The sequence below is a fragment of the Megascapheus bottae genome, chromosome X, assembly GCF_031878675.1.
Source record: "Megascapheus bottae isolate mThoBot1 chromosome X, mThoBot2.hap1, whole genome shotgun sequence".
Taxonomy (NCBI): Eukaryota; Metazoa; Chordata; class Mammalia; order Rodentia; family Geomyidae; genus Megascapheus; species Megascapheus bottae.
The window spans coordinates 30,250,463-30,277,561 of NC_143547.1; the positions used below are offsets into that span (position 1 = coordinate 30,250,463).

General features: G+C 45.7%; 1 protein-coding gene across 2 annotated transcripts; it reads right to left on the bottom strand.

The window, feature by feature from the left end:
- Window positions 1-9,586: 9,586 nt before the first annotated feature.
- Window positions 9,587-26,631, bottom strand: Gpkow (G-patch domain and KOW motifs). 2 transcript variants are annotated; one of them, XM_090326086.1, is made up of 11 exons: window positions 26,451-26,631; window positions 24,212-24,366; window positions 23,987-24,111; window positions 16,214-16,323; window positions 15,096-15,309; window positions 13,951-14,023; window positions 11,661-11,784; window positions 11,093-11,216; window positions 10,936-11,005; window positions 10,168-10,253; window positions 9,587-9,848 (listed from the first exon to the last, which is right to left on the bottom strand). In XM_090326086.1, the coding sequence occupies exons 1-11, from the start codon at window positions 26,624-26,626 to the stop codon at window positions 9,714-9,716; spliced, it is 1,392 nt and encodes a 463-aa protein (XP_090182212.1). In that variant the 5' UTR covers window positions 26,627-26,631; the 3' UTR covers window positions 9,587-9,713. The 2 variants fall into 2 exon arrangements, with proteins under 2 accessions (XP_090182212.1, XP_090182211.1); XM_090326085.1 differs by having other exon boundaries at window positions 13,891-14,023.
- Window positions 26,632-27,099: the final 468 nt, after the last annotated feature.

Below are 27,099 nucleotides of genomic sequence, written 5' to 3' on the forward strand. Positions count from 1 at the left end.
ATGTGGTACCGAGGAATCGAACCCCGGTCTTCATGCATGCTAGGCAAGCACTTTAACCACTAGGCCAAACTCCCGGCCCCTCTGTTAGACTCTTATCTCCAATTGGCCACCAGAAAACCCGAAGTAGCACTGAGGTGCTAAGTCATAGAGTACTAGTCTTGCCAGAGTTCACGCTTCACAAGTGACCAAAAAAAAAAAAAAGTGGGAAGTGCACCTCCGGTTCAAGTGGTAGAGTGCCATCATTGAGCACACAAGCTCAGGGACAGTGCCCAGGCCCTGAGTTCAAGCTTCAGGACAAGCACCAAAAAATAGAGGATCAGAGGGTTGGGGGTGAGCTAGGTTAGTATGCCGGGTAGGAGAGAGATGAAGGGCTGACCTGAATGTGAGATCCACCTGAGGCAGATGGGAGCCCAGAGGACAGGTCTGTGTCTGTGGATGAGCAGGCTGGTCACACTTCAGCAACCAGAAATTTCTTCACTGTTTGCTGCACTCACCCCCCCCCACCCAACAAAGAACTATGGCCACCCTACCTTAGTGATTCAATCTGAATTGATCCACTGTGCGTCCCTCCCCAGAACCATCGTGGTTCATCCCAGCATCTCCCTTTCCATCCCCACTCCAGTTCTCCTGTTTCTCTTTCTCCTCCCTCCCCCGCCATCTCACACACACTAACACATGCATTTGTACAATACTAGCACCCTACACTTGGAACTGCCATTTGAGTGAGCACACATACTAAGGTTTGGCAGCTTCTAAGATTGGTGGGTGATAGAACTGGAAAGTCTGTGAGAACCTGAATGTTGAGCCATGAGGTCTACCAAAGAAAATTGGAACGCCATTCTCTTGACTCCCAGAAAGTTTCCTAAGTCAGTCATTCAGTCCCAACTTGAAAGAGCTCAGATTCCTATCCTAGATGTAGGCTAATTCCACACTCTACCTACCGGGAACTTAGGTAGAGATATCCGTGGTAATTGTACCAGCCTTTTGAGATAAGTTTGTCTCTTGAGTAGATCACACATGATTGTTGCTGTAACTTCAAGGTTATTGTGACCTCACTTCCTACCTGAGTATCCCTCTCAATAAATACTTGGCATTAGGGTCCCTGGACACCTGAACCTGGAGGAAGGCTTCAGGCCCCTGGTGCCCCCCAAACCATCTCCAGAGTCCAGTCTCCTTTTCTGTGCTTCTTGAAGCCACAGTGGTTTGTGATAAAAGTCTGATAGAATGGGTTGGGAAGGGGCTTGAGGAGTAGAGGGAATGTTGGGCCAAAGGGATGAGAATTCTTTTATTCACAATACTCAGCTGATTCAGATAAAGCAATAATTAATACCTTGTCAGACCTTGTCCTAATCACTCTACAGGAATGATCTCATTTAGCCTCACAACAATTTTAACTATTATTATCTTCGCTTTGTGGATGAGGGAAATGAGGCCCTCTGGGCTTCCTAAAAGGTACACAACTGAGAAGACTGGAGGGGCCTTCTCCTAGTCCTCAGCCGTCAGGACTGGAGGCTTCTAACGCGCTCATTGGTCCTTAGTGAGATAAACATCCGGGTATGATTCCTTGTGATAGAGGCATGGCCCCAGAACCCTCTGATTGGCTTCCCTGTTTCTTGATGAAGACAGTAGTTCACACCAAAGCTAATGTACAATCTACAATTATCTCCTGAACGCATGCTAGATCTTGCACTGGATTTTCTGCTGGTTGAGGGGATAAGGAAGTAAAAACCACAGAGATGATTCTGTTCCTACCTGTCCTGAGGGTGTGTTCAGGGATTCCTGGCAGGCAGATTTGGGTAGTCAAGATGATGAAGGGGCTTTATCTCAAATGGACTAGGGCTTATTACTGGGAGAGCTAGCCCCATACCAACAAGAGTTATGACATATGTTCCTGATTGTCACTTCTAAATGGTAAACGGAGGTCTCTCAATGTTTCCTTTTTTTTTTTTGATGCCAGTCCTGGAGCTTGAACTCAGGGCCTGGGCACTGTCCCTGAGCTTCTTTTCCTTAAGACTAGCTTTCTACCACATGAAACATAGCTCTACTTCTGGCTTTTTGGTAGTTAATTGTAAATAAGAATCTCAAGGACTTTCTTGGTCCTGCTGGCTTTGAACTATGATCCTCAATTCTCTGCCTCCTGAGTAGCTAGGATGACAGGCATGAAGTGCCATTGTCTGGCTTATGATGCTATTTTTTTTGTGGGTCATGGGGTTTGAACTGGGCCTGGGCACTGTCCCTGAGCTCTTCAGCTCAAGGCTACCACCATGCCCTGGAGCCAAGCCCCACTTCCCATTTTCTAGAGGTTAATTGGAGATAAGAGTCTCAGGTCCTTTTGTACTCAGGCCGGTTTGAGCCTTGACCCTCAGATCTCAGCCTCTTGAATAACTAGGATTATAGGCGTGAGCCACCACACTGCCTGCTCCGCCCACTCTGCCTGGTCTTTATTTCTTTTATTTTTTATTTTTGTTGGTCATGGGACTTGAAATCTGAGCCTGAGTATTGTCCCTTAGCTCTTCAGCTCAAGGCTACCACACCTTACTCCTGGAGCCACAGCGCCACTTCCCATTTTCTGGTGGTAAATTGGGGATAATAGTTTCATGGACTTTAGTGCCTGGGCTGGTTTTGATCTGCAATCCTCAGATCTCAGCATCCAGAGTAGCTAGGATTATAGGTATGAGCCACCACGTCCAGCTTATGGTGCTATTTTTTTTTGCCAGTTGTGGGCTTGATCTCAGGGCCTGAGCACAGTTCTTGGATTTTCCCAAGGTTAGAGCTCTACCACTTGAGCCTCAGCATCATTTCTGGCTTTTTTCTATGTATGTGGTACCGAGGAATCGAACCTGGGTCTTCGTGCATGCTAGGCAAGCACTCTACCACTAGGCCAAACTCCCAGCCCCTTATGGTGCTGTTTTTAAGTGTATCTGAAGACCCAGAAGAACAAGTAGTCCCCAGAATCATCTTAAGAAGGAGGAACCCAAGCACTGACAGCAATCCAGATAGTAAAACAGGCTAGTTCTTAATGCTGCAGGTCTATGGCCAAACCACCCTGGGCGTGCCCTATCTTGTCTAAGTTATAGTTGCAGGTCTATAGAAGGATCCAGTGAAACAGTGTAACATGATGTTACAACAGTTTGAAAGGCAGAGTGCCTGTGGCTCATGCCTGTGTTCTTAGATACTCAGGAGGTTGAGATCTGAGGATCACGTTGCAAGGCCAGCCCAGGCACGAAAGTTGTGAGACTCTTGTCTTCAATTAACCACGAGAAAACCAGTAGTAGCATTGTGGCTCAAAGTGGTAGAGTGCTAGCCTTGAGCTGAAGAGCTTAGAGACAGTGACCAGGCCGATAGTTCAAGCCCCATGGCCAACAACAAAAATAATGGTAACTCTATGAGACTCTGAGCTCAGGGCCTGAGCAGTGTCCTTGGACTTTCTCAAGGCTAGAGCTCTACCACTTGAGCCTCAGCGCCACTTCCGGCTTTTTTCTATGTATGTGGTACCGAGGAATCGAACCCGGGTCTTCATGCATGCTAGGCAAGCACTTTAACCACTAGGCCAAACTCCCGGCCTCTATGAGACTCTTATATCAAGTTAAGTACCAACAAGCCAGAGTGGGGCAATGGCTCAAGTGGCAGAGTACTAGTCTTACAAAAGCTCAGGGAAGGGGCCCAGACCCTGAGTTTCATGTCCCAGGACTGGCACTAAAAGAACCCAGTTTGTGGCCATGAGTTTGGCCTAGTGGTAGAGTGCCTGCCTAGCAAGCACAAAGACCTGGGTTCGATTCCTGGTACCACATACATAGAAAAAGCCAGAAATGGTACTATGGCTCAAGTGGTAGACCTCTAGCCTTGAGAAAGCTCAAGGACAGACAGTGCTCAAGCCCTGAGCTCAAGCCCCAGAACTGCCCAAAAACCCAGTTTGTGCTGATTGGAGGCATGGCTCAGGTGGTAGAGGGCCAGTCAATGAGTGAAATCAAGCCTCAGACAACAAATTTGAGTCCTGGTCTGGGAAGGGGGTTGGAGGAAACAACAACAAAAAATGGTTTATAAATCTTGGTTCCAGGACAGGAAAACTAAGCAGCCAAACCTTTTCAGCGTTTGTGTGTGTGAATGCTGGGATCAAAGTCAGGGCCTAGCTAGGTGTGACAAGACAAACATTCCACAGAACTGTACCCTAGGGGCTGGGAGCATAGCCTAATGGTAGAGCGCTCGCATGCACAAAGCCCTGGGTTCGATTGCTCAGTACCACATACATAGAAAAAGCTAGAAGTGGTGCTGCAGCTCAAGTGGCAGAGCGCTAGCCTTGAGGAAAATGTGTCCAAGAACAGTGCCCAGGCCCTGAGTTCAATCTCCACGACTGGCAAAAAACAACAACAACAACAAAACTATACCTCAAACCTAAACAGCAGTTTTCAAAACTACCAAGGGCTGGTTTTAGCTATGATGTATTGCACAACCTTGCATGCACAAGGTTCTGGGTTTCATTGCCAATACCACAAAACCTAAAACAAACCAAACAGCAAAGAGGTTTAGCATACCTGAATGTATGCTCTCTTCTGCTCTTTTGAAGGTAAGAGAGAGGAACCAGTCATTTATACCTGTAACCCTAGCTAATCGGGAGGCTGGGCTCTGAGGATCAAGGTTTGAAGCCTGCCTCAGCAAAAAAGTCCCTAAGACTCTTATCTCCAATGAACCACCAAAAAGCCTGAAGGGGTGCTGTGGTTTAAGTAGTAGAGCACTAACCTTGAGTACAAAAGCTCAAGGACAAGGGCTGGAAATGTGGCCTAGTGGTAGAATGTTTGCCTAGCATGTGTGAAACCCTGGGTTCGATTCCATGGTACCAGCAATGGTGCTGTGGCTCAGTTGTAGAGTGGTAGAGTGCCAGCCTTGAGAAAGCTCAAAGAGAGTGCCCAGGCCCTAAGTTCAAGTGCCAGGACAGGCAAAAAAAAATGTATGTAAGAAATGATGCTCAAGGACAATGCCAAGGCTCTGAGTTCAAGCCCCAGGCCTGGCGTGCATGTGCACGTGCACGTGCGTATGTGCGCGTACACACACACAAAAGAAAATGCCTTGAATGGGCTGAATGTTAAGTGAGTTAGTAGGTCTAAGCACTTGGAAAATTCTTAGAAAACACTAAATCAGATTAGATGTTATGGTTTTATTTTGAGTGTTAGAAGTCTCAGTTTGATTTCTAGGCTGTCCCTGAACTCATGGTCTGAAATGAGAAGTAGCTGAGACTATATGCAGACAGCACAGATTCTAGGTATTACATAATTATTAATCTCTCACTCACTCCTCCAGCTCATGTTTATCCAGCTCACTTGTGCCAGGTACTTGACATATACTTAGCATAGAGGGCACACTTAGGGAACAAATGAGGCAGGTTTAGCTAGCACAGTTTTCTAGTCACATCTATCAGAGTTTTCTCTTTTTTGTGGATCATGGGGCTTGAACTCCACCAGGGTGTTGTCCTTGAGCTCCTCAACTCAAGGCTACCGACGTACCCCTGGGCCTGGGCGTTGTGCTTGGGCTCTTCAGCTCAAGACTACTGCCCTGCCCTGGAGCCAAGCCCCACTGCCCATTTTCTAGAGGTTAATTGGAGATAATAGTCTCAGATCCTTTTGTGCTCTGGCTGGCTTTGAACTTTGATCCTCAGATCTCAGCCTCCTGAGTAGCTAGGATTACAGGTGTGAGCCACTGTGCCCTGCCCGGCTGGCAATAACTTTTTCTGAGTGTGCTGGTCCTGGGGCTTGAATACATGGGTGCCAGTGTGCTGACCCTGAGGACTTTGCACAGGCTACTGCTCTACCACCTGAGACACATATCCATTTCTAGCTTTTTGCTGGTAAACTGGAGATAAAATTCTTATGGATTTTCTTGCCGAAGGTAGCTTCAAAACATGATCTTCACATCTCAGCCTCCTAGAATTATAGAGATAAGCACTGACCCTGAGTGAAAGATTTTTTTAATCCCAGTCCTGGGGGCTTGCACTCAGGGCCTGGGTACTGGCCTTGGACACTTTATGCTCAAAGCTAGCGCTCTGCCACTTGAGCCACAGCAGCTCTCTGGCTTTTTCTGTGTATGTGGTACTGGGAAATTGAACCCAGGACTTTATGCATAAGCACTCTACCACTAGGCTACGCTTCCTGCCTCCCTCCCATTTTTTTCAGGGCTTGAATTCAGGGCCTGAGCACTTTCCTTGGGCATTCCTCAAGGCTAGAGCTTTACCACTTGAGCCACAGCACCACTTCCAGCCTTTTTTTTTCTATGTATGTGGTAGTACTGAGGAATTGAACCCTGGTTTTTTTTTTTTGCCCACTGACAGATTTTTTTTTCCAGTCCTGAGGATTGAAGTCAGGGCCTGGGCACTGTCTTTGAGCTAGTACTCTACCACTTGAGCCATAGCACCATTTCAAGCTTTTAATGTATATGTCGTAACAAGGACTCCAACTCAGGGCTTCATGCACGCTAGGCAAGCACTGTACCACAAGGTCATGCTTCTGGCTCCCCAGAGCTTCTTTTGCCCAAGGCTAGCACTTTACTACTTGAGCTACTTGGTGATTGAGGAATCAAACCCAAGGCTTCATGTATGCAAGGCAAGCACTCTACCACTAAGCCATATTCCCAGCCCAAAGTATTTTTCCTGTGTGTGTGTGTGTTTCAAGGCATCTACTCTACCACTGGAGCCATGCCTCCAATTCCTGTTTTTTTTTTGCCAGTCCTGGGGCTTGAACTCAGCCTGAACACTGCCCTTGGGCTTTCTCATGGCTAGAGCTCTACCACTTGAGCCACAGCACCACTTCCAGCTTTTTCTATGTATGTGATACTGAGGTATAGAATATGAGTCTTTGTGCATGCTATACAAGCACTCTATCACTAGGCCAAACTCCTGACCACTTCCTGCTTTTATTATTGGTTGTGAAGCTTGAACTTAGGGCCTGGGTGCTGTTCCTAAGCCTCTTTTTGCTCAAGGCTAGTGCTCCGCCACTTGAGTAACAGCTCCATTTCCAGTTTTTGAAGATGAGTCTTATGGGATCTTTTCTGCCCAAGCTGGCTTCAAACTGCAATCCTAAGATCACAGCTACTTAGCCTCCTTTGTAGCTACGTTTACAGGCATTAGCCACTTGCACCCAGACAATTCCTGCTTTTCCTAGTTCTTTGTGTAGATATAGTGTGTGTGTTGTGAGCCTTGTACTCTGGGCCTGGGTGCTGTTCCTGATCTCTTCAGCTCAAGAATAGCACTCTACTATATGAACCACAGTGCCACTTCAAGTTTTCTGGTGGTTAACTGGAGATAAGAATCTCAGGAGCCTGACATGGTAGCTCATGCCTGTAATCTTAGCTACTCAGGAGCCTGAGATTTGAGGATCACAGTTTAAAGCCAGCCCTGGCACTAAAGACAAATGGGACACTTATTTCCAATTAAGCACTAGAAAACAGGAAGTGGGGCTGTGGCTCAAGGGCAGTAGCCTTGAGCTGAAGAGCTCAGGGACAGAGCCCAGTCCATGCTCCATATCCCGCCCCCCCCCACCACAAAAGTCTCACGAACTTTCCTGCTGACTGACTTTGAACTGAGATCCTTAGATGTCAGCCTCCTGAGAAGCTAGGATTACAGGTGTGAGCTACTGGCCCCCAGGCTTACATAATGTTTTTGAGGAGTTGATTTACTGGGTTGGTTTTAAGCCTTGGCCCTGAGATCCCAGCTTCCTGAGTAGTTATAGGCATGAGCCATTAGCACATGGCTTTGCTGGTAGAATTTTGAGACAATATATCTGGATAGTTTGTGTATGTCTGGGTGCATTATTCCTGGGGCTTGAACTCAGGGACCAGGACTGTCCTTGATCTTTTCCTTTTTTTCATCAGTCCTGGAGCGTGAACTCTGGGCCTGGGCACTATCCCTGAGCTCTTCAGCTCAATGCAAGCACTCTACCACTTTAGCCACAGCACCACTTCCGGTTTTCTGGTGGTTAATTGGACATAAGCACCTCGTGGTCTTTTTACTTTTGTGGTAGTGGGGCTTGAACTCAGCCTGGACACTGTCCCTGAGCTGTTTAGCTCAAGGCTCCTGCCCTACCCCTGGGCCTGGATGTTATCCCTGAACAGTTCAGCTCAAGGCTACCACCCTACCCTTGAGCCAAGCCCTACTTCCCATTTTCTAGAGGTTAACTGGAGATAACAGTCTCAGGTCCTTTTGTGCCCAGACTGGCTTTGAATCTTGATCCTCAGATCTCAGCCTCCTGAGTAGCTAGGATTACAGCCTGGCTGTCCCTAAGCTTTTGTGCTTAAAGCTAGTGTTCTACCATTGAGCCACAGCTCCATTTCTAGCTTTTTGGGGTTAGAGATGAGAGCTAGGATTGTGGTTTACTGGTAGAGTGTTTGCCTAGTATGCAGGAAGCCCTGGGTTCAACTCCACATAAACAATAAATAAAAGCCAGAAGTGGCTAGCCTTAAGGAAATGAAGCTCAGGGAGAGGGCCTAGCTTTGAGTTCAAGCCCATGGACTAGCAACAAAAGTAGAGCTAAGAGTTTCACAGGCTTTCCTGCCCAGGCTGGCTTCAAACTGTGATTCTCAGGTCTCAGACTCTTGCTAGGATTACAGGTGTGAGCCACTGGTGACTGGGAACATCTGGATAGGTTTTTTTTTATACCAGTTCTGGGGCTTGAAATCAGGTCCTGGACACTGTCACTGAGCTTCTTTTGCTCAAGGCTAGAGCTCTACCACTTGAGCTACCACTTCTGACATTTTCTGTGCTAATGAGGAATCAAACCCTGGGCTTCATGCATGCTACACAAGCACTATACCACTAAACCACATTGCCAGTCAGCGTGTTTTTAAACAGGCAGCACTCTAGGTTTTTCTGGAGACTTGGCAGAAGAGGGAATTTTTTTTTACACACATGGCTATGAGTTGGAAAAAGCTGACTGGACAGAATGGACTAGTTGCCAACTTATGCATGCCCTATCGTGGAATTTACTGGCTCCCAGTGACCACTGTGGTAGAAGTGACCCTGGGCTTGGGCAGCTTAGTGGGCCGCACACCAAGAACAATCTGGACCAGCAGAGGATCTTTAGAAACATGGCTCTGTTTAAGTACAGACAAAGCAGACCAATCTGAAGTCGGTACTGAAGCTGATTTTGGTGTTGTATAGAAATGAAGGGAATGGCTAGACGAGGTCATGCTGCAGTACAAGATTGACAGGAAGAACCAGTGCTGTTCCTTGGGGGAGCTCTGAGGCCCTCTTGGCAGGGGGACAGTTACCAAGATTGACTTGTTATGATTTCAAGAAAGGATGAGGCCAGACACAGGTCTTTGGACATTCCAGAGGTGTCAATCCAGAATCCTTCATGTCTGTGGAGGGCACAGATGTAGCAGCTTCAATGTTCCAAGACTGAGTTCACAATTGGCTTGATTAAAAACAATTGGCTGGTCCACATGGAGGGAGGTGAGTCTGACAAGGAAATCCTTCCATCCCAGTAAGCTCAGTTCTCACTTAACTTACAGCTCAATATACTACTTGTGATTTCATCCTTCTTCTCCTAAGCATTTTAAATTGTTTTATTATGTCTCTAATCATGATAAAGACAATAGTTTTGTCTCTTTTGGTTCATCCAATCCCTATCCTTGCAGGGCAGCGAAGATGGAACAATTATTTCCCCCCATTCAACAAGGTGAAGGTTCAAGGAGTGGAAGAAGCCTGGGTCATGGGATTGGCCTATGGATCAGTCTTCATCCAAGTTACTGGGGCCCATGTATTGGCAGATAGCATCATAGTGAAGTTCTACCGCCTCATTCTCGTTTTGCAGTTGCACCAAAGCCCGGTTCTTTGCTCTGTCTCGGCTCAGCAGATGTCCTAACTGGAGGAGGAAGGAGTCAGGTAGAGTTAGCAAGGTTACCCTGGCCCTTGGGAGAGTCCCCCTCCATCTTTTATTTTGCACTGATACTTGGGCTCGAACACATGGCCTGGATATTGTCCCTTAGCATTTTCCCTCAAAGTTGGGTGCGCTACCACTTGAGTCACAGCTTCACTTCTGGCTTGTTACTGGAGATAAAGCCATGATGCTCAGATCTCAGCATCCTGAGTAGCAAGGATTACAGGTGTGAGCCGCCACCATCACCCAGCAGGGACATCCCCTGAATACCCTCCAGGTCCCTATGTCCAGATCTAGAACTTACCCTTCCAGCTTGTGTTCCTAACACCACCATCACACTATCTCCCTCTTCTTTGGGAACCAAGGTCTCTAGCATGTTTTCCTTCAAGCCTGAAAATGAGAAAAAAGGATGATGCCTGTAGCAGGGACTAGCCCTGCCAGGTCCTGCGAGTAAGGCTTCTGCCACATTCACTAGAGCCATACTCTCCACCCTGCTGACAGATGGAATCGCTCTATAGGTATCTCATGGCTGAGGAAACCTAGGGAAGTCAAAGAAATGCTTGTAATACAGGGAATATTTACATAGGGAGGTGATGACAGACAACATGTACTCTAGGCATGTTCTGGGCCTTGCACTGCACTGGGAGCTCACTACAGCCTTGTCAAGGCACCAATCTCAAGGGACAGTCATTTCCACATGACAGATGATGAAGGAAGACAGGACTCAATAATCTCTCTCAAGAAGTATGGGGTGTTCATCAAGAGGATTTTGGGCCTTGCAATGAGTGTGGGCTCTGCCAAACTTCCTAGCTGTACCTGAACCTGGCTCTTGGCCGCCTTTTATTTTTGCCAGTCCTAGGGCTTGAACTCAGGCCCCGGGCACTGTCCTTGAGCTTTCTCAAGGCTAGAGCTCTGCCATTTGAGTCACAGCACTACTTCTAGCCTTTTCTGTGTATGTGGTATGGAGGAATTGAATCCAGGGCTTTGTGCATGGTAGGCAAGCCACTAAGCCACACTCCCGGCCACCTCACTTTTGGCCTTGTTAGCCAGTCCCTAGCGCCATGGCACTCACCTTCCAGGATTTGACCGCTATCTGTCCGACACACACAGGTATCTGGGCTTAAGACATCTTCAATAATCATCTAGGGAGACCAGTAAGGAAGATGTGAGATTAAGGTAGAGTTAAGAGGACAAGTGAGGAGGGGAGACTTAGGTTCTGGGGTGTGTACCTTGGTATTGTAATATTGGCCATCCTTGTACAGCTTATCCACAAACCGCACCCTTAGATCTCTGTGCAACCAGTGGTGACTTCTGGAGGACAGTTTCTTATTCTTGGTCGCAGGTCCATCCTGTCTGTGGAGATGGGCCAGCCCCATGTTTAGCTCTTGTGTGTGTGTGTGCACGCGTGCGTGTGTGTAGTTCCTGGGACTTTAAGGGCCTAGAAACTGTTCCTGAGCCTCTTTATGCTCAAGACTAATATTCTACCACTTGAGCCACAGTGCCAAGTTGGGCTTTTCTGAGTTTATTGGAGATAAGAGTCTCACAGACTTTTCTGCCTAGGCTGGGTTCAAACCATGATCTTCAGATCCCAGCCTCCTAAGTAGTTAGGATTATAGGTGTGCCACCAGCACCTGACTTGTTTAGCTCTTTTCTATATGCATGTTCCAGCAACCTTACCTGTGCCTAGGCTGTGAAACTCTCATGGGTTACCATTTCTAGTTCTTTCTATGCCCCTGCTTTGCAATTACTTGAGTCTTCCCCCTCACACCCTGCCTTTCGCCTCTAGCCCAAGGTTACCGGTCTGCAGGGTGTTTCTGCTTCTTCTCTGAGCCCTCTTGGTGGATGCCGGGGTTGTCTTGGTTCTGGGTAGACTTCACAAATGGAGTTTCATTATGTTGCTGTGAGGTTTTTATCCCTTTGCCTGTTGAAGTAGGTGGAAGAAAAGCCAAAGAAGCATCTTAGCTTTCCAATGTCATTTCCCTAAGGTCATACCGTAGCCTAGGGCCATCTCCCTCCTGCCAAAGAACCTCTGTTCTCCATGGCGCGTTTACCAAGCACACCTCTTTTTTTGTTTTCCTTTTTGCCTTTCCAGCCTGGGTCCTAATCCTGAGCTTATACCCTCAAGGCTAGGACTGTAGAACTCTACCACTTTGTGCCACAGCTCTACTTCTGGTTTTCTGGTGGCTAAATGGAGATAAGAGTTCCCCCTGCCTCTCTTTTTAGTTGGTTGTGGGATTTGTACTCTGGGCTTAGTCACTATCCCTGAACTCTTCAGCTCAAGGCTAGCAGTCTATCACTTGAGCCACAGTACCACTTCTGGTTTTCTGGTGGTTAATTGGAGATAAGCGTCTCAGGGACTTTTGTGCCTGGGCTGACTTTGAACCATGATCCTCAGATCTCAGCCTTCTGAGTAGCTAGGATTACAGGCGTGAGCCACCAGCATTAGCTTCCTTTCTGCCTCTTTCAAGAAATTTTCTCATCCACTTAGACTGCATTGAGCACTTGCCAGAGGCAGCCACACAACAGAGCCTGAGACAGCAGAGCTGTCTGAAATCATCTGCCAAGCTGGCTCTCCCATCATATTGTGCTTGCTTTATCAGACCGCTCTGGTTGCCTCTTCCTTAGCCCTAGTCCTATAGGACCTCCCTCTTTAGCAACATAGAAGACTACCACCCCAAATAGAAAATGATCTCCTGAACTGTAAGTAGGAAGGGGTTTCTAGATATGTTTCTTTCGTGTTAGAAAAAGGTTAAAGACTCAGAATACTAGGTCAACCTTTTATTTATTTATTTATTTATTTCGGTGCCAGCATTGGGGCTTGAACTTAGGATCTTGAGTTTTTTTTTCTTTTTGCCAGTCTTGGGGCTTGAGCTCAGGGCCTGAGCACTGTCCTTGGATTTTCTCAAGGCTAGAGCTCTACCACATGGGCCACAGCACCACTTCTGGCTTCTTCTATGTATGTGATATTGAGTAATCGATCCCGGGTCTTCATGCATGCTAGGCTGCATGCTAGGCAAGCACTCTACTACTAGACCAAACTCCCTGCACTCTGCTCAGGACCTTGGACTCTCTCTTAGCTCTTTCACTCACAGCTGGTGCTTTACCACTTGAGAAACACACCCCCTGCCCAAGGTGACATTGAACTTTGACTCCTAGTTCTTAGCTACTCAGCTACGATTATAGACACGGTCACCCATATCCAGCTATATCCAACTTTTTTCAAACCAACTGGGGGCCAAGGAGATGGCTCAAGTGGTAGAGTCCCTGCCTAGCAAGCTTTAGACACTGCCTTTAAACACCAGATTAAAAACCAAATAAATCTGGAGCTGTGAATGTGACTTAGTGGTAGAGTAGAGTGCTTGCCTAGCATGCATGAAGCCCCGGGTTCAATTCCTCAGTACCTGCAATATAAACAGAAAAAGCTGGAGATGGCACTGTGGCTCAAGTAGTAGAGTGATAGCCTTGAGCAAAAGAGGCTCAGGGACAGAGCCCAGTCCCTGAATTCAAGCCCTAGAGCCAGCAAAAAAAAAAATTAAAAAAACATTTGGGCCAGGATTGTGGCCTAGTAGTATAGTGCTTGCCTAGAATGCACGAAGCCCTGGGTTCGATTCTTTGGCACTACATACACAGAAAAAGCCAGAAGTGGTGCTGTGGCTCAGGTGGTAGAGTGCTAGCCTTGAGAAAGCTCAAGGACAATGCCCAGGCCCTGAGTTTAAGCCCCAGGATTGGCAAAAATACTAAGTGAATAAATAAATATAAAAAGATCTGGGTAAACTGATCTGAGTAAACTGATCTGAGTAAACAGGTACAGCTGAGTGGCACATCACCCACTTAGCATTCATGAGACCTTAGGTTCCATCTTAGTACAGTCAAACAAAAATGAATAAATGGAAAAATGAAATAAATCCCTTCTTGCCTACTGACTTCTTGCCCTTGCCTACCCCCTTGCAGATTACAAACACAACTTAGGAGATCGTGCCCATCCCACAACTTCTTTACCTCCCCACATATGTAAGGACTCACTCACTATTCTGTAAAGTCCTGCTCTCAAACTCCTTCTGGGAGACAGGCTTCAGACAGTACTCACTGACAGTTATTACATGGTTGTTCTCTGCCAGACGGACCATGGCTCTCACATTGTCAGGATCAATGCCTTCTACCTAAAGTGGGGCAGGGTAGGAAGTCAGGCAAGGGCTACAACAAGATGACCACCCCTTCCCTTCAACAAGTTGGACCCTGTGTTTCTTCTTACCAGGCTATGACCCTACAAGGGCTAGGGACAGGCCTGCTTTATGTGTCTCCTATATTAAAGGGTGAGTCTGGGAGTAGGTGTTGTGACTCCTACCTAACTCCCTCAAGCAGACCATGGACTTAGGCATCTGTTTTTCTTTGTTTATTAGTCTAGGGGTTTGAACTCTGGGCCTGGGCACTGTCCCTGAGTTCTTCAGCTCAAGGCTAGTGCTCTATCACTTTGAGCCACAGTACCATTTCCAGTTTTCTGGTGGTTAATTGGAGGATGAGACTCATGGACTTTGTGCCCCAGCTGGCTTTGAACAGTGATCCTCACATCTTAGCCTCCAGAGTAGCTAGGATTATGGGCGTGAACCACTAGCAACCAGCTTCTTTTTCTTTTTGTTTTTATTGGAGTTGGTAAGATATAAGTCTCATGGAATTTCCTTCCAGGACTTCTAACCACGTCCTTTATCTCAGCTTCTGGAGTAGTAAGGGTGAAAGGTATGGGCCATTGGCACCAGGCCAAATTAACTTCTTTAATGATAACGGCTATTATAGTTGAAAAAAAAAAAAAGAAAGCTGCTTTCACTTTGAAAATAGGAAATGAATTCTACTGGGGATGTTTTTTGTTTGTTTTGCCAGTCCTGGGGCTTGAACTCAGGGCCAGCCCATAATCCTTCACAGGGACTGCCTGGCAGTCTGCCCCCTTTGACACCTATGAGTTCAAGCAGAAGAAGGAGGTCAGGCTTTGCTTAGGTTGGGCTCTCTGTTTGCAGGGCACTTGCTGTTCTTTCCCACTTTTTGCTCAACGCTAGTAGCATTCTGCCACTTGACCCACAGGGCCACTTCTGGCTTTTTCTGTGTATGAGGTACCGAGGAATGGAACCCAGGGCTTCCTGCATGCTAGGTAATCACTCTACCACTAGGCCACACTTTGACTCACAAATCAATCCTCCCTGTCCCCTGCCTTAGTGCTCCAAGGATATCTTGGTTTCTTACCTTCCCGTAGAAGCCCCGATGAGGGCCAGAAAGGACCAGTGCAGCTCCCCCAATCACCAGTCCTTCAGGCTCACTATTCTTATCCTTCTGTTGCTCCCCAGCTGGTCTTGATGAATGGCGGGAGCCAACAGATGCCAGGGCCTGGGCCTTAGAAAGGTCTGCGCCTAGCCCTAAGCCCTTAGGCCTCACTGAGTTGCTTTTGGGTTCCACCACTCTGTAGAGAGAATACAGGCATGTGAGGATGCAAGCTTTTAGTACCCTGGCACTGAAGCTGCCCTATCCCAGGTAAATGTACCCCATCCATATTTTCTTTTCTTTTTTTTTTGTGCCAGTCCTAAGGCTATATAGTACTGAGGAATGGAACCCAAGGCTTCATCCATAGTAGGCAAATACTTTACCACTAAGCCAGATTCCCAGCTCCCCATTGATATTCTCAACCATACTCTTTCGTGTGTGTGTGTGTGTGTGTGTGTGTGTGTGAGCACATGTGTGTGTACCATTCTTGAGGCTTGAACTCTGGGCATGGTCACTGTCCTAGAGCTTTCTTGCTCAAGGCTAGTGCTCTACCACTTGAGCCAGTTACAGTTACATTTCTGACTTTTCTGGTGGTAAATGGAGATAAGGATCTCATGGAGTTTCCAGACTGGGTTGGATTTAAACCATGATTATGAGATCTCAGTCTCCTGAATAGCTAGGATTACGAGTGTGAGCCACTAGTGCCTGGCTCTTTCCAGTCTATTAGGATCATTTTTATCCATAAAATTGACATTTCCTTTTTTCTTTTCAGGGTGTTAAAGATCACAATGTTAACATACTCTCTACCCCTAAGCAACACTCCCAAAACCCCAAATACCAATTTCATTTGCTTTAACCTAGTTAACATGCTGTCTATTATGTAGCATATACACTGGGGTCTTAAGTTAGGCTCTTATAACCAAATATATTAATTTTTTGAGAGAAAACTCACATGCACAATCATGCCAAACAAGAGAAACAGACAGTAGAATACTCAACACTAAGGTTATATTTGGCTGCCAAATGACTTATAGGTTGGTGGGAACCATGAGGATCTTGTCCCTGTCCATGAATCCATCATCTGACCCTGCCCCAGAACTCACAGACTAAATTTCTGGCCGATGCCCTTGCCAGGTTTCCAGCCCATGCCTTGCAACATGGCCAGCCCATAATCCTTCACAGGGACTGCCTCGTAGTCAGCCTCCGTTGGCACCTATGGGTTCAAGCAGGAGAAGGAGGTCAGGCTTTGCTTAGGTTGAACTCTGTGTTTGCAGGGCACTTGCTGTTCTTACCCACTGTGTATGCTTTTGGTCCTCAGCCAATCAGCTCATAGACATGTTTTTTACTGTCCCTCACTTTACTCCCCATGTTTAATTTTTTTGTGTGGGTCATGGGGTTGAACTTGGGCCTGAGCATTATCCCTGAGCTCTTCAGCTCAAGGCTACCACCCCACCCTGAGCCAAGCCCCACTTCTTGTTTTCTAGAGATTTTTCTAGAGATTAATTGGAGATAAGAGTCTCAGGTCCTTTTGTGCCCGGGCTGACTTTGAACCTTGATCCTCAAATCTCAGTAGCTAGGAATACAGGAGTGAGCCACCGAACCTGGCCACATTTAATTTTTTTTTGTCAGTCCTGGGCTTGGGCTCAGGGTCTGAGCACTGTCCCTGGGCTTTCTTAAGGCTGGAACTCTACCACTTGAGCTTCAGCACCACTTCCAGCTTTTTTCTATGTATGTGGTACCAAGGAATTGAACCCAGGTCTTCATGCATGCTAGGCAAGCACTCTACCACTAGGCCAAACACCGGCCCATAATTTTTTTGATAAATATTTACAAAGTTTCTTTGCTGTGGCAAGTACTGTTCTAGGTGCTGAGGATAAAGTAGTGAACAACACAATCTCTGCTTTCTAGTTATTAAATTATTAAAAGAACAAATTTAGGGGGGCCTGAAGTGTGGCTATGGCTGAAAGGAGGGCTGGGAATATGGCTTAGCAGTAGGTAGAGTGCTTGCTTAGCATGCATGAAGCCCTGGGTCGATTCCTCAGTACCACATACATAGAAAAAGTCAGAAGTGGTGCTGTGGCTGAAGTGGTGGAATGTTAATTTTGAGAAAGCCCAAGGACAGTGCCCAGGCCCTGAGTTCAGGCCCCAGGATTGGCAAAAAAAGAACAAATTCAGGGATAGGATTATGGCCTATTGGTAGAGTGCTTGACTAGCATGTGTGAAGCCCTGGGTTCGATTCTGCAGAACCACATACACAGAAAAAGCTGGAAGCTGTACTGTGGCTCAAGTGGTAAAATGCTAGCCTTGAGTAAAAGAAGCTGAGGGACAGTACCCAGGCTCTGAGTTCAAGCCCCAGGACTGGGGAAAAAAGTAAAAAAGCAAAGAACAAATTCAGAAAACATGATACATCAGGTAGTGATAGTTATCAGTTAGTGATAGTTATGTGAGGAAAAAAGACAGCTGGGTTTAGTGGCTCAAGCCTGTAATCCTAGTTACATAGGAGGTGGAGATCAGGGGACTGAGGTTCAAAGTCAGTCCACAGTCAAAAGTTCAGGAGTGTGACCTCGTGGTAGAATGCTTGCCTAGCATGCTCGAAGCCCTGGGTTCAATTCCTCAGTACCACATACACAGAAAAAAGCTGGAAGTGGTGCTGTAATACAAGTGGTAGAACAATAGCCTTGAGAAAGCTCAAAGGACAGTGCCCAGGCCTTGAGTTCAAGCCCCAGGACTGGCAAAAAAAATAGTTCATGATACTCCATCCCAACCAATGGTTGGGTATACTGGTGTGACTGTTAGCCCAGCTATAGGGGAAGCACAATGGCTGGGAGCAGTGATGTGCTTCTGTTATCCTCAGTGATTCAGAGAAGCATAAGTAGGTAGACTGAAGTTTGGGCTAATCCTTGCATAAAGCAAGACCATACCTCAAAAATAATCAATGCAAGCCAGGCACACACCAGTGGCTCACACCTATAAATCACAGCTACTCAGAAGGCTGAGGTCTGTGGATCACAGTTTAAAGCCAGCCTGGGCGGGAAAGCCCTGGAGACTCTTATCTCCAGTTGACTATCAAAAAGCCAGAAGTGGAGCTATGGTTCAAGTGGCAGAATGCTAGCCATGAGCAAAAAAGCTTAGAGACAGCATCCAGGCCCTAATTTCAAGCCCTAGAACTGACACTCTCTTCCTCATGCATCAATGCAAAAAGGGAATGCAGCCATGGCTCAAGTGCCTGCCTAGCAAGAGTAAGGCCCCGAGTTCAATCCCCAATGCTGTCAAAGAAAAAGGGAAGAAAGAAAGGAGGAGAAAAAGATAGTTTGGGGCTATAGTGGTATTGCCTATATCCACATTTGCTTGGAAAGCTGAGGCAGAAGGATGGCTTAAGCCAAGGAATTTATTGCATGTGTGTTACCACTGGGGTCTCAAGACTGGTACTCTATGATGGACCCACAGCTCTACTTCGAGCTTCTTGGTGATTAACTAGAAGTAAAGAGTCTCACAATTTTTCTGCCTACAGTGGCTTCAACTCAGGATTCAGTAGCAAGGATTATAGATGTGAGCCACCAGTACCTGGCTAGAGCCAAGGAATTTGAGATCAAGGAATATAGGGAGATGAAGACCCTACCTCAAAATGAAAAAGGTTAAGAGACAGTATGACACTAAGATAGCTTTTAAGAAGAAACAAGAGATGACAGAGAGAAACTTGTGGACATGGGAAGGAAGAGTATTCCAAGCTCAGTGTGTTGTAAGAGCAAAGGCCCTGAAGAAGAGCAAGACTTATTGTGCGATGAATATAATGTAAGTCAACATGACTGACAAGGAGATATGGAGACAGAGCAAGAGATAAATGAGGAGCACCAGGCAGGAGCCCTAGGCCCTTGAGTCAGGTGAAAGGCACAAGAAGAACCACAGGAAAGTTATTTCAACAGTACAGATGAGAGACACTGGTGCCTCAACTAGGGGTGCTGATTAGTTCTGATGAAGGAGAGAAGCCAGCAGATTCTGGATGTACTTTGAAAAGAAAGGATTGGCTGACAGATTATATATGGGGTATGAGATAAAGAAGAGAGTCAAGCATGGCAAGAAGGTGTTATAGCTGAGAGGAGGGCTGGGAATATGGCTTAGAGGTAGGTAGAGTGCTTGCTTAGCATGCATGAAGCCCTGGGTTCGATTCCCCAGTACCACATACACAGAATAAGCTGGAAGTGATGCTGTGACTCAAGTGATAGAGTGCTAGCCTTGAACAAAAGAAGCACGGACAGTGCCCAGGCCTTGTGTTCAAGCCCCAGTACTGGCCAAGATAAATAAATCAATAATAAATAAAAATAAAGCTGAGAGGAAAAATGGATGCAATTGCATCCATCAACTGAAACAAGAAAGGTTGTGATAGGGGGCTTGTAGGAAAGAAAATTAGTGAAATGAAGCCAAAGCTGGTTCTGGATAAAGCGTAAGGGTTGGAGGCCGGGAGTGTGGCCTAGTGGTAGAGTGCTAGCATGCACAAAGACCTGGGTTCAATTCCTCAGTACCACATTATAGAAAAAAAGCCAGAAGTGGTGCTGTGGCTCAAATGGTAGAGTGACAGCCTTGAGATAGTCAAAGGACAGTACTCAGCCCCTGAGGTCAAGACCCAGAACTGGCAAAAAAAATTAAGGGCTGGTAGGTAATGGCTCAAAGATAGAGGGCTTGACTAGCATGTTGGAAGCTCTGGGTTCCATCCCTGATATTGAAAATAAAAAGGCAACCCTCATCCCCAAACCAGACAGAGATTCATCAAAGAAAGAGAACTATAGACCTATTTCTTTGATGAACATCGATGCAAAACTTCTCAACAAAATACTGGCCAACCGTCTACAACAACTCATCAAAAAAATTATACACTATGATCAAACTGGATTCATCACAGGGAGGCAAAGCTGGTTCAACATACACAAATCAACATAATTCAACACATCAAGAGGAGCAGGGACAAAAATCACATGATTGTCTCAATAGATGCAGAAAATGCATTTGACAAGATCCAAAACCCCTTTAAGTTAAAAAGCTCTGGAGAAACTAGGAATCCATGGAACATTCCTCAGTATAATAAAGGCTGTGTATGACAAACCCACAGCTCGTATTATACTTAATGGCGAAAAGCTAAATCCATTCCCTCTAAAATCAGGAACGAGACAAGGATGCCCACTCTCTCCACTCCTCTTTAACATAGTATTAGAATTCCTAGCCAGTGCAATAAGGCAAGAAGCAAGCATAAAGGGGATCCAAATAGGGAAAGAAGAAGTAAAACTTTCCCTCTTTGCAGATGACATGATCCTGTATTTAAAGAATCCTATAGACTCTACTCCCAAGCTCCTTGAGCTGATTCAAAACTTTGGGAGGGTAGCAGGCTATAAAATTAACCCTCAAAGATCAACTGCCTTCCTCTACGCCAACAGTGAGAGGAATGACGCAACAATCAGGAAAGCAACTCCTTTTGCAATAGCCACAAAGAAAATAAAGTGCCTAGGAATTACCTTAACTAAGAATGTAAAAGACCTTTTTGATGAAAACTTTAAAACCTTGAAAAAGGAAATTAAAGCAGAACTAGGGAAATGGAAAAACCTCCCATGCTCCTGGATTGGAAGAATCAATATCCTGAAAATGACAATCTTGCCAAGGGCTATCTACAAATTCAACGCAATACCCATCAATATCCCAATGGCATTCTTTAAAGAAATAGAAGAGGCAATCCAAAATTTCATATGGAATAATAAAAGACCCCGTATAGCAAAAACACTTCTTAGCAGAAAGAATAGTGCAGGAGGAATTTCAATACCAAACTTTAGACTCTATTACAGAGCTATAATTATCAAAACAGCTTGGTACTGGCACAAGAACAGGCCTGAAGACCAATAGAATAGAACTGAGGACCCAGATATTAAACCACAGACCTATGGCCACCTAAACTTTGACAAGGGAGCCAAAAAAGTAGAATGGAAGAAAAGACAGCCTCTTCAACAAGTGGTGCTGGCAGAACTGGTTAAGCACATGCAAAAAACTAAAGTTGGATCCTTCTTTGTCACCCTGTAGAAGAATTAACTCCAAATGGATCAAAGACCTGGAGGTTAAAGCTGACACTCTGAAAACTTAACAAGAAGGAATAGGACACACACTAGACCTCCTTGGTACAGGTCGAAACTTTCTTAATAAGGACCAAGAATCACAACAAATCAGAGAAAGGCTGGATAAGTGGGACTGCATTAAACTGCAGAGCTTTTATATGGCAAAGGACATAGCTCGTAAACTAATTAGGAAGCCTACAGAGTGGGAGAAGATCTTCACCAACCATACAACAGACAAAGGCCTCATATCTAAAATATATCAACAGCTCAAAAAATTGAATCACTCCAAAACTAATCTCCAAAATAACAACCATCCCATTAAAAGATGTGCCAAAGACTTAAAGTCTTCTCTGAAGAAGAAACAAAAATGGCCTATAGACACATGAAGAAATGTTCAACATCTCTGGTCATAAAAGAAATGCAAATCAAAACAACTCTAAGATTCCACCTCACTCCAGTTAGAATGGCCAGGATCAAGAAAACTTATAACAACAGATGCTGGAGGGCATGTGGCCAGGAGGTATCACTACTACACTGTTGGTGGTAGTGCAAACTCATTCAACCACTATGGAAAGCAGTATGGAAGTTCCTCAAAAGACTAAACATAGAGCTGCCTATGACCCAGCAATTCCACTACTTGGCATTTACCCAATCATCCAGAAACAAAGACATACTAAATCCACCAGCACAACAATGTTCATTGAGCACTATTTACCATAGCAAAGATATGGAACCAACCTAGACGTCCCTCAGTTGATGAGTGGATCAACAAGATGTGGTATTTGTACACAATGGAATTCTATGCTGCTGTTAGAAAGAATGACATTGCCCCATTTGTTAGGAAATGGAAAGACTTAGAAAATATCATATTAAGTGAAGTAAGCCAGACTCAAAGGAACTTAGGCTCAATGGTTTCCCTCATTTGTCATAATCAGTAGAAGCCTTGGGCTCTCCTAGCAGAGATTTGCAATAGAGCAAAACCTTGATACAAAAGGCCATATAGTAGGACGCTAAATGAAAGGATCTCTAGGATATAGAAACATAAGCCATATAATGAATGATTGTTGTTCTTAAGGCACTATGTTATCTCTCATCTCTTTTGCTGTCCCTTGGTTATCTCATATTGATACAGTATCTCACTTTGTTACCTGATATATCGGATATATTTGTATTTGGTTATTTGAAATTGGATAGGGAAGGGGGGAAAACAAGATGAGGGATGGGGGTGGGGGGAGGGAAATGGGGACCAAGACAGGTGAAAGGGTATCAATGTATGGGAATTAATGTACCATCTATCTGGCAAATATCATGTAACCCTTCTATTAATTACAATAAAAATATATGAAAAAAAGGCAATGACAGACACTGGTGACTGACACCTGCAATCCTAGGTACTCAGGAGGCGGAGATCTGAAGATCACAGTTCAAAGCCAGTCTAGGCAGAAAGTCTGTAAAACTCTTATCTCCACTATACTATCAAAAAGCCAGAAATGGAGCTGTGGCTTAAGTGGTAGGTGCTAGCCTTGAGCAAAATAAGCTCAAGGACAGCATCTAGGTCCTGAGTTCAAGTCTTAGGACTGGCACGAAAAGGGGGAGGGGCAGGAAATAAGGAAGAAACTAGAGCATATCTGAAAGTTAATGATAGTTCAGTAGAAAGAAAGGATGGTCTAAGGCTTATAGAATGAACAGAATCTGAAGAAGTACATTACAGAGTCAGGAGTGCAGAACTAAGGGCAGAATGTTTGCCTAGTATGCATGAAGCCCTGGATTCAACTTCTTGGTACCACATACACAGAAAAAGCTGGAAGTGGTGCTGTGGTTCAAGCGGTAGAGTGCTAGCCTTGAGAAAGCTCAAGGATAGTGGCCAGGGCCTGAGTTCAAGCGCCAGGACTGGCAAAAAAAAGAAGTACATTGTACCAAATTAATGAAGAGGTGAGAAGTTGGTTTGGTCATTTCTATGGACACATGGAAATGTGTGGTTACCTCCTACAATCATTTTGTCCATCCTTTACAATTGTACCAGATATATCACAGGTTGTTTTACTGACAGAAAATGGCTCTTTCTGCCATTGGGTCAAACCTGACCTTTCCTTCTAGGTCTTAATTTATCAATTTGATCTGAGTCTTCATCTCTAGCCTAGACTACTAGTCACTTTGTATGCTCACGTCAACCAGAAGAATCCTGTTTAAAGTCAGAAATTGCAATCCTTCCTATAGGTCCCATTTCACTCAGAATAAAAGCCAAAGTCTTCTGTGTGGCCCACAAAGTGCTGCTTGGTCCAGCCCTCTCTGCTTCATTAAATGCCCCACTCCTCACTCATTCCATTTTAACCACAATGGTCTCTTTGGTGCTCAAAAGCCACTCCAGGGAGGGTGTTTCCTTATGGCCTGTACATTTCCCTTTCTTTTGCAATCATGTACCACTTTCACATGCTTTTGGCAAAGGATAGGAGGAAAGAATAGGCAGCAAGCTTCTGGGTTACGCACAAAGAATTTTCCTACTGTGTGAAAGAAAAAAAAAGTGGGAAGACAGGATAGAAAGGCTGGGGCAGGCCGGGGGGTTGGCCTAATGGTTAAAGTGCTTGCCAAGCATGCATGAAGACCCGGGTTCGATTCCTCGGTACCACATACATAGAAGAAAGCCAGAAGTGGTGCTGAGGCTCAAGTGGTAGAGCTCTAGCCTTGAGAAAGTCCAAGGACATTGCTCAGGCCCTGAACTCAAGCCCAGGACTGGCAAAAAAATCAGAAAGGCTGGGGCAGAAGAAAGAGAAACAAAGAACTTACGGTCTCAGCTTGGGGTTCATTGTCTGTCTCTTCCCCTCTGGTGGCACATCTTTTCTGGATCATAGGGATGATAAGTGTGGGATCAACACCTGCATTCTCTCTCTCCTCCAGAGACTTCTTGGATTCTTAGGAAGAAAAAGAAGAAGTAATGAGATGAGAGTGTATTCTTCCACCCTCCTCCCCTTCTTTCTTTACTGGGGCACGGTCAAGGGGGTAGTCACTCACCTTCAATCAGCTCCTTCACAGCCTGGGACAGCTCACCATCCATCAAGGCCTTAGAATCAGTGGATGGTTGAGGGGTCTGGGACAATGGTTGTCTTCGCAGGACATTCTGGATCCCTGGAATGACTAAATTTTTGGAGGCATCTGGGGGCTTCACACTGATATGGACACAGAGGGGCAAGATTGGGAGAGTAAATGAGTCAGTGGGTTAGAGCTGCATTCCTTCACTCACAGAAAACAGAAGAACTAACAGAAAAGAACAGCCCCATTCCTACTTGCTATGGTCTGGCTCTCCTGTTAATTAATATGTCTGATGATTCATTCCTTTGACTATTTCCCATAGCCTTCCTAATTTTTTCTTTCTCTCTCTGTCCTGCCACCCCCCACCTTCCAGGCATCCATCCCAGAGGACCATGAGGCCACAGTCACATATAGAAGGAGTTTTATAAGGAGGTTTATTAGAGGAGTCATCTCCCCCATGGGACAGGGAGCAATATAGTGTCTGTCCCTATCCAGGTGAACCCTTGTAACTCTGGGGATGGAGATGGTAGGTACTCTGGATGCATGTGCAGTGAGGTCTGAGTGGGAATGCCAACTAATCACAACTTGAGCCATAGTGCCATTTTGGTTTTCTGGTGTTTAACTAGAGATAAGAATCTCACTGACGGGGCGGGAGTTTGGCCTAGTGGTTAAAGTGCTTGCCTAGCATGCATGAAGACCCGGGTTCGATTCCTCAGTACCACATACATAGAAAAAAGCCGGAAGTGATGCTGAGGCTCAAGTGGTAGAGCTCTAGCCTTGAGAAAGTCCAAGGAGAGTGCTCAAGCCCTGAGCTCAAGCCCAGGACTGGCAAAAAAAAAAAAAAAAAAAAAGAATCTCACTGACTTTCATGCCCAGGCTGGCTTTTGAACCATGATCCTCAGATCTCAGCCTCCTCAGTAGCTAGAATTACTGGCCTGACATACCAGTACCAGTGTGCTCTAACTCTTAAACGTCAAAATCTCCCAGGAATTGAAGAGCTGTAGCTAAAAATGAAGAGCCGAAGCTGAGAAGCTATAGCTAGTCCAAATCCATCTTGTTAGAAGTACCTCCATCTTGCAGACAGCTGGGAGATGATTTCCCCTAAACCCTTCTCAGAAGGATTCCAAAGTGCCATCAGCTATTCGCTCAGACTTAGTGGAGACACCTGGAATTTGTCCCTGAGTCAGCAGCTGTGCTTCACAACTGTTTACAGTTAATAAAGCAGATAAGGGGTTAAGGAGTCCATCAATGTAAGGATTAATTAACTATAACATTGTGAAAATGGAAATACCCTAGATTTGTTTGTTCTGTACTATAAAAACTGTGCTGATGGCCGGGAGTTTGACCTAGTGGTAGAGTGCTTGCCTAGCATGCACGAAGACCGGGTTTGATTCTTCTGTACCACATACTTAGCAAAAATCCGGAAGTGGTGCTGAGGCTCAAGTGGTAGAGCTCTAGCCTTGAGAAAGTCCAAGGACAGTGATCAGGCCCTGAGCCCAAGCACAGGACTGGCAAAAAACAAACAAACAAACAAACAAACAAACAAAAAACTGTGCTGACTCTGTCCTCGGGGCCTCCAAGCGTCTCTGACTTTCATGGGAGAGAAGAACCAAACTCGAGCTTGCTAATAAAGGGCTCTCCTCGGCTTGCATTGATCGTGGTCTCTGGTGGTCTTTCGGGGGGAATCTCGAACTTAAGGTACAACAGAATCATTCCTAGGCCCTCATCCACAATAACCAGAATTATCAGCCCAGACTCTCCAGCTCAAGGCTCAACCTCTTCCTAGATGGCTGGTTCTCTTCTGGAAGGATCTCCTTAGGGCCCATCTGATTATTCTCCTTTCCTAATTAAACTGACAACAGCCTCCATCATCCTGAATTTGCTTCTCCATCCCGGTTTCCGCATCAGAGACGCTCCATTTCAGTTGAGACAGCAGGAGTCCTGTAATTCTACCCACGTTCCTCCTCAAAACACGCACAGTCTCAGCGTTCCTAAGTTCTAAGGGTTCTCCCTTTCAGGAAGATACCATAGCCTCTTAAGCCACCAGACCTAATTTTTCCACTTCTTACATACACCCCCTCCTTATCGCCTCCATAAATTTTCCCGTGCTGTGCTTCATGCTTTCCACATCACTGCCATCAGGACAAAATTACTCAGATTCCACCCTCCGGCTAGTGCCCACCGTCCCGATTTCCAAGGGGTGGAAGACCCAATGCTTCACCTCTGAAACTCTCTCCCTTCTGCTGTGTTCAGGAACTCCTTCTCCTCTGAAGCTGTCTCCACATTAGCTCCTAAATCCGCGAGCTGTCTCCGGGAAGACGTACGAGTGAAACTAAATGAAACTGTAGCAGTTGAATTTCCAGCCCGCCGCAAGGCCCCCTCCTCTGAGTCCGCCATCTTGCCCTGGTTCCCAGGTTGGTGCGCTGCTTGCTGGGAAATGTAGTTTAAGCTCATTTCGCTAGGGGGGGTGTGCAGCTGACAAAAAGAACTACATTTCCCATAAAGCATTGTAGTGTAGTCAGACGCAGGCCGACGCTGGGCCGTGGGAAACATTGATAGTTCTTTAAAATTGCATAAAATGAAATGTGCCTCATATACTGGGAAATATAGATCTTCTAGAACATAGGTAGAAAGTCAACTCATATTTTTCAGATACACATTTCTTCTTGTGTTTGACAAGTGTTTATTAAGTGCCGGTGTGTACTTTACTGTTCCCTACAATGTAAGAAGTGTAACTAAATTAAAAATGTAGCCTGGGAAGGTGACTTAGTGGCAGAGTGCATGCCTAGCATGCATGTAGTCCTGCATAGAGTCTTCAGTATCACATAAACAGGAAAAGCCAGAACTGGTGCTGTGGCTCAAGTGATAGA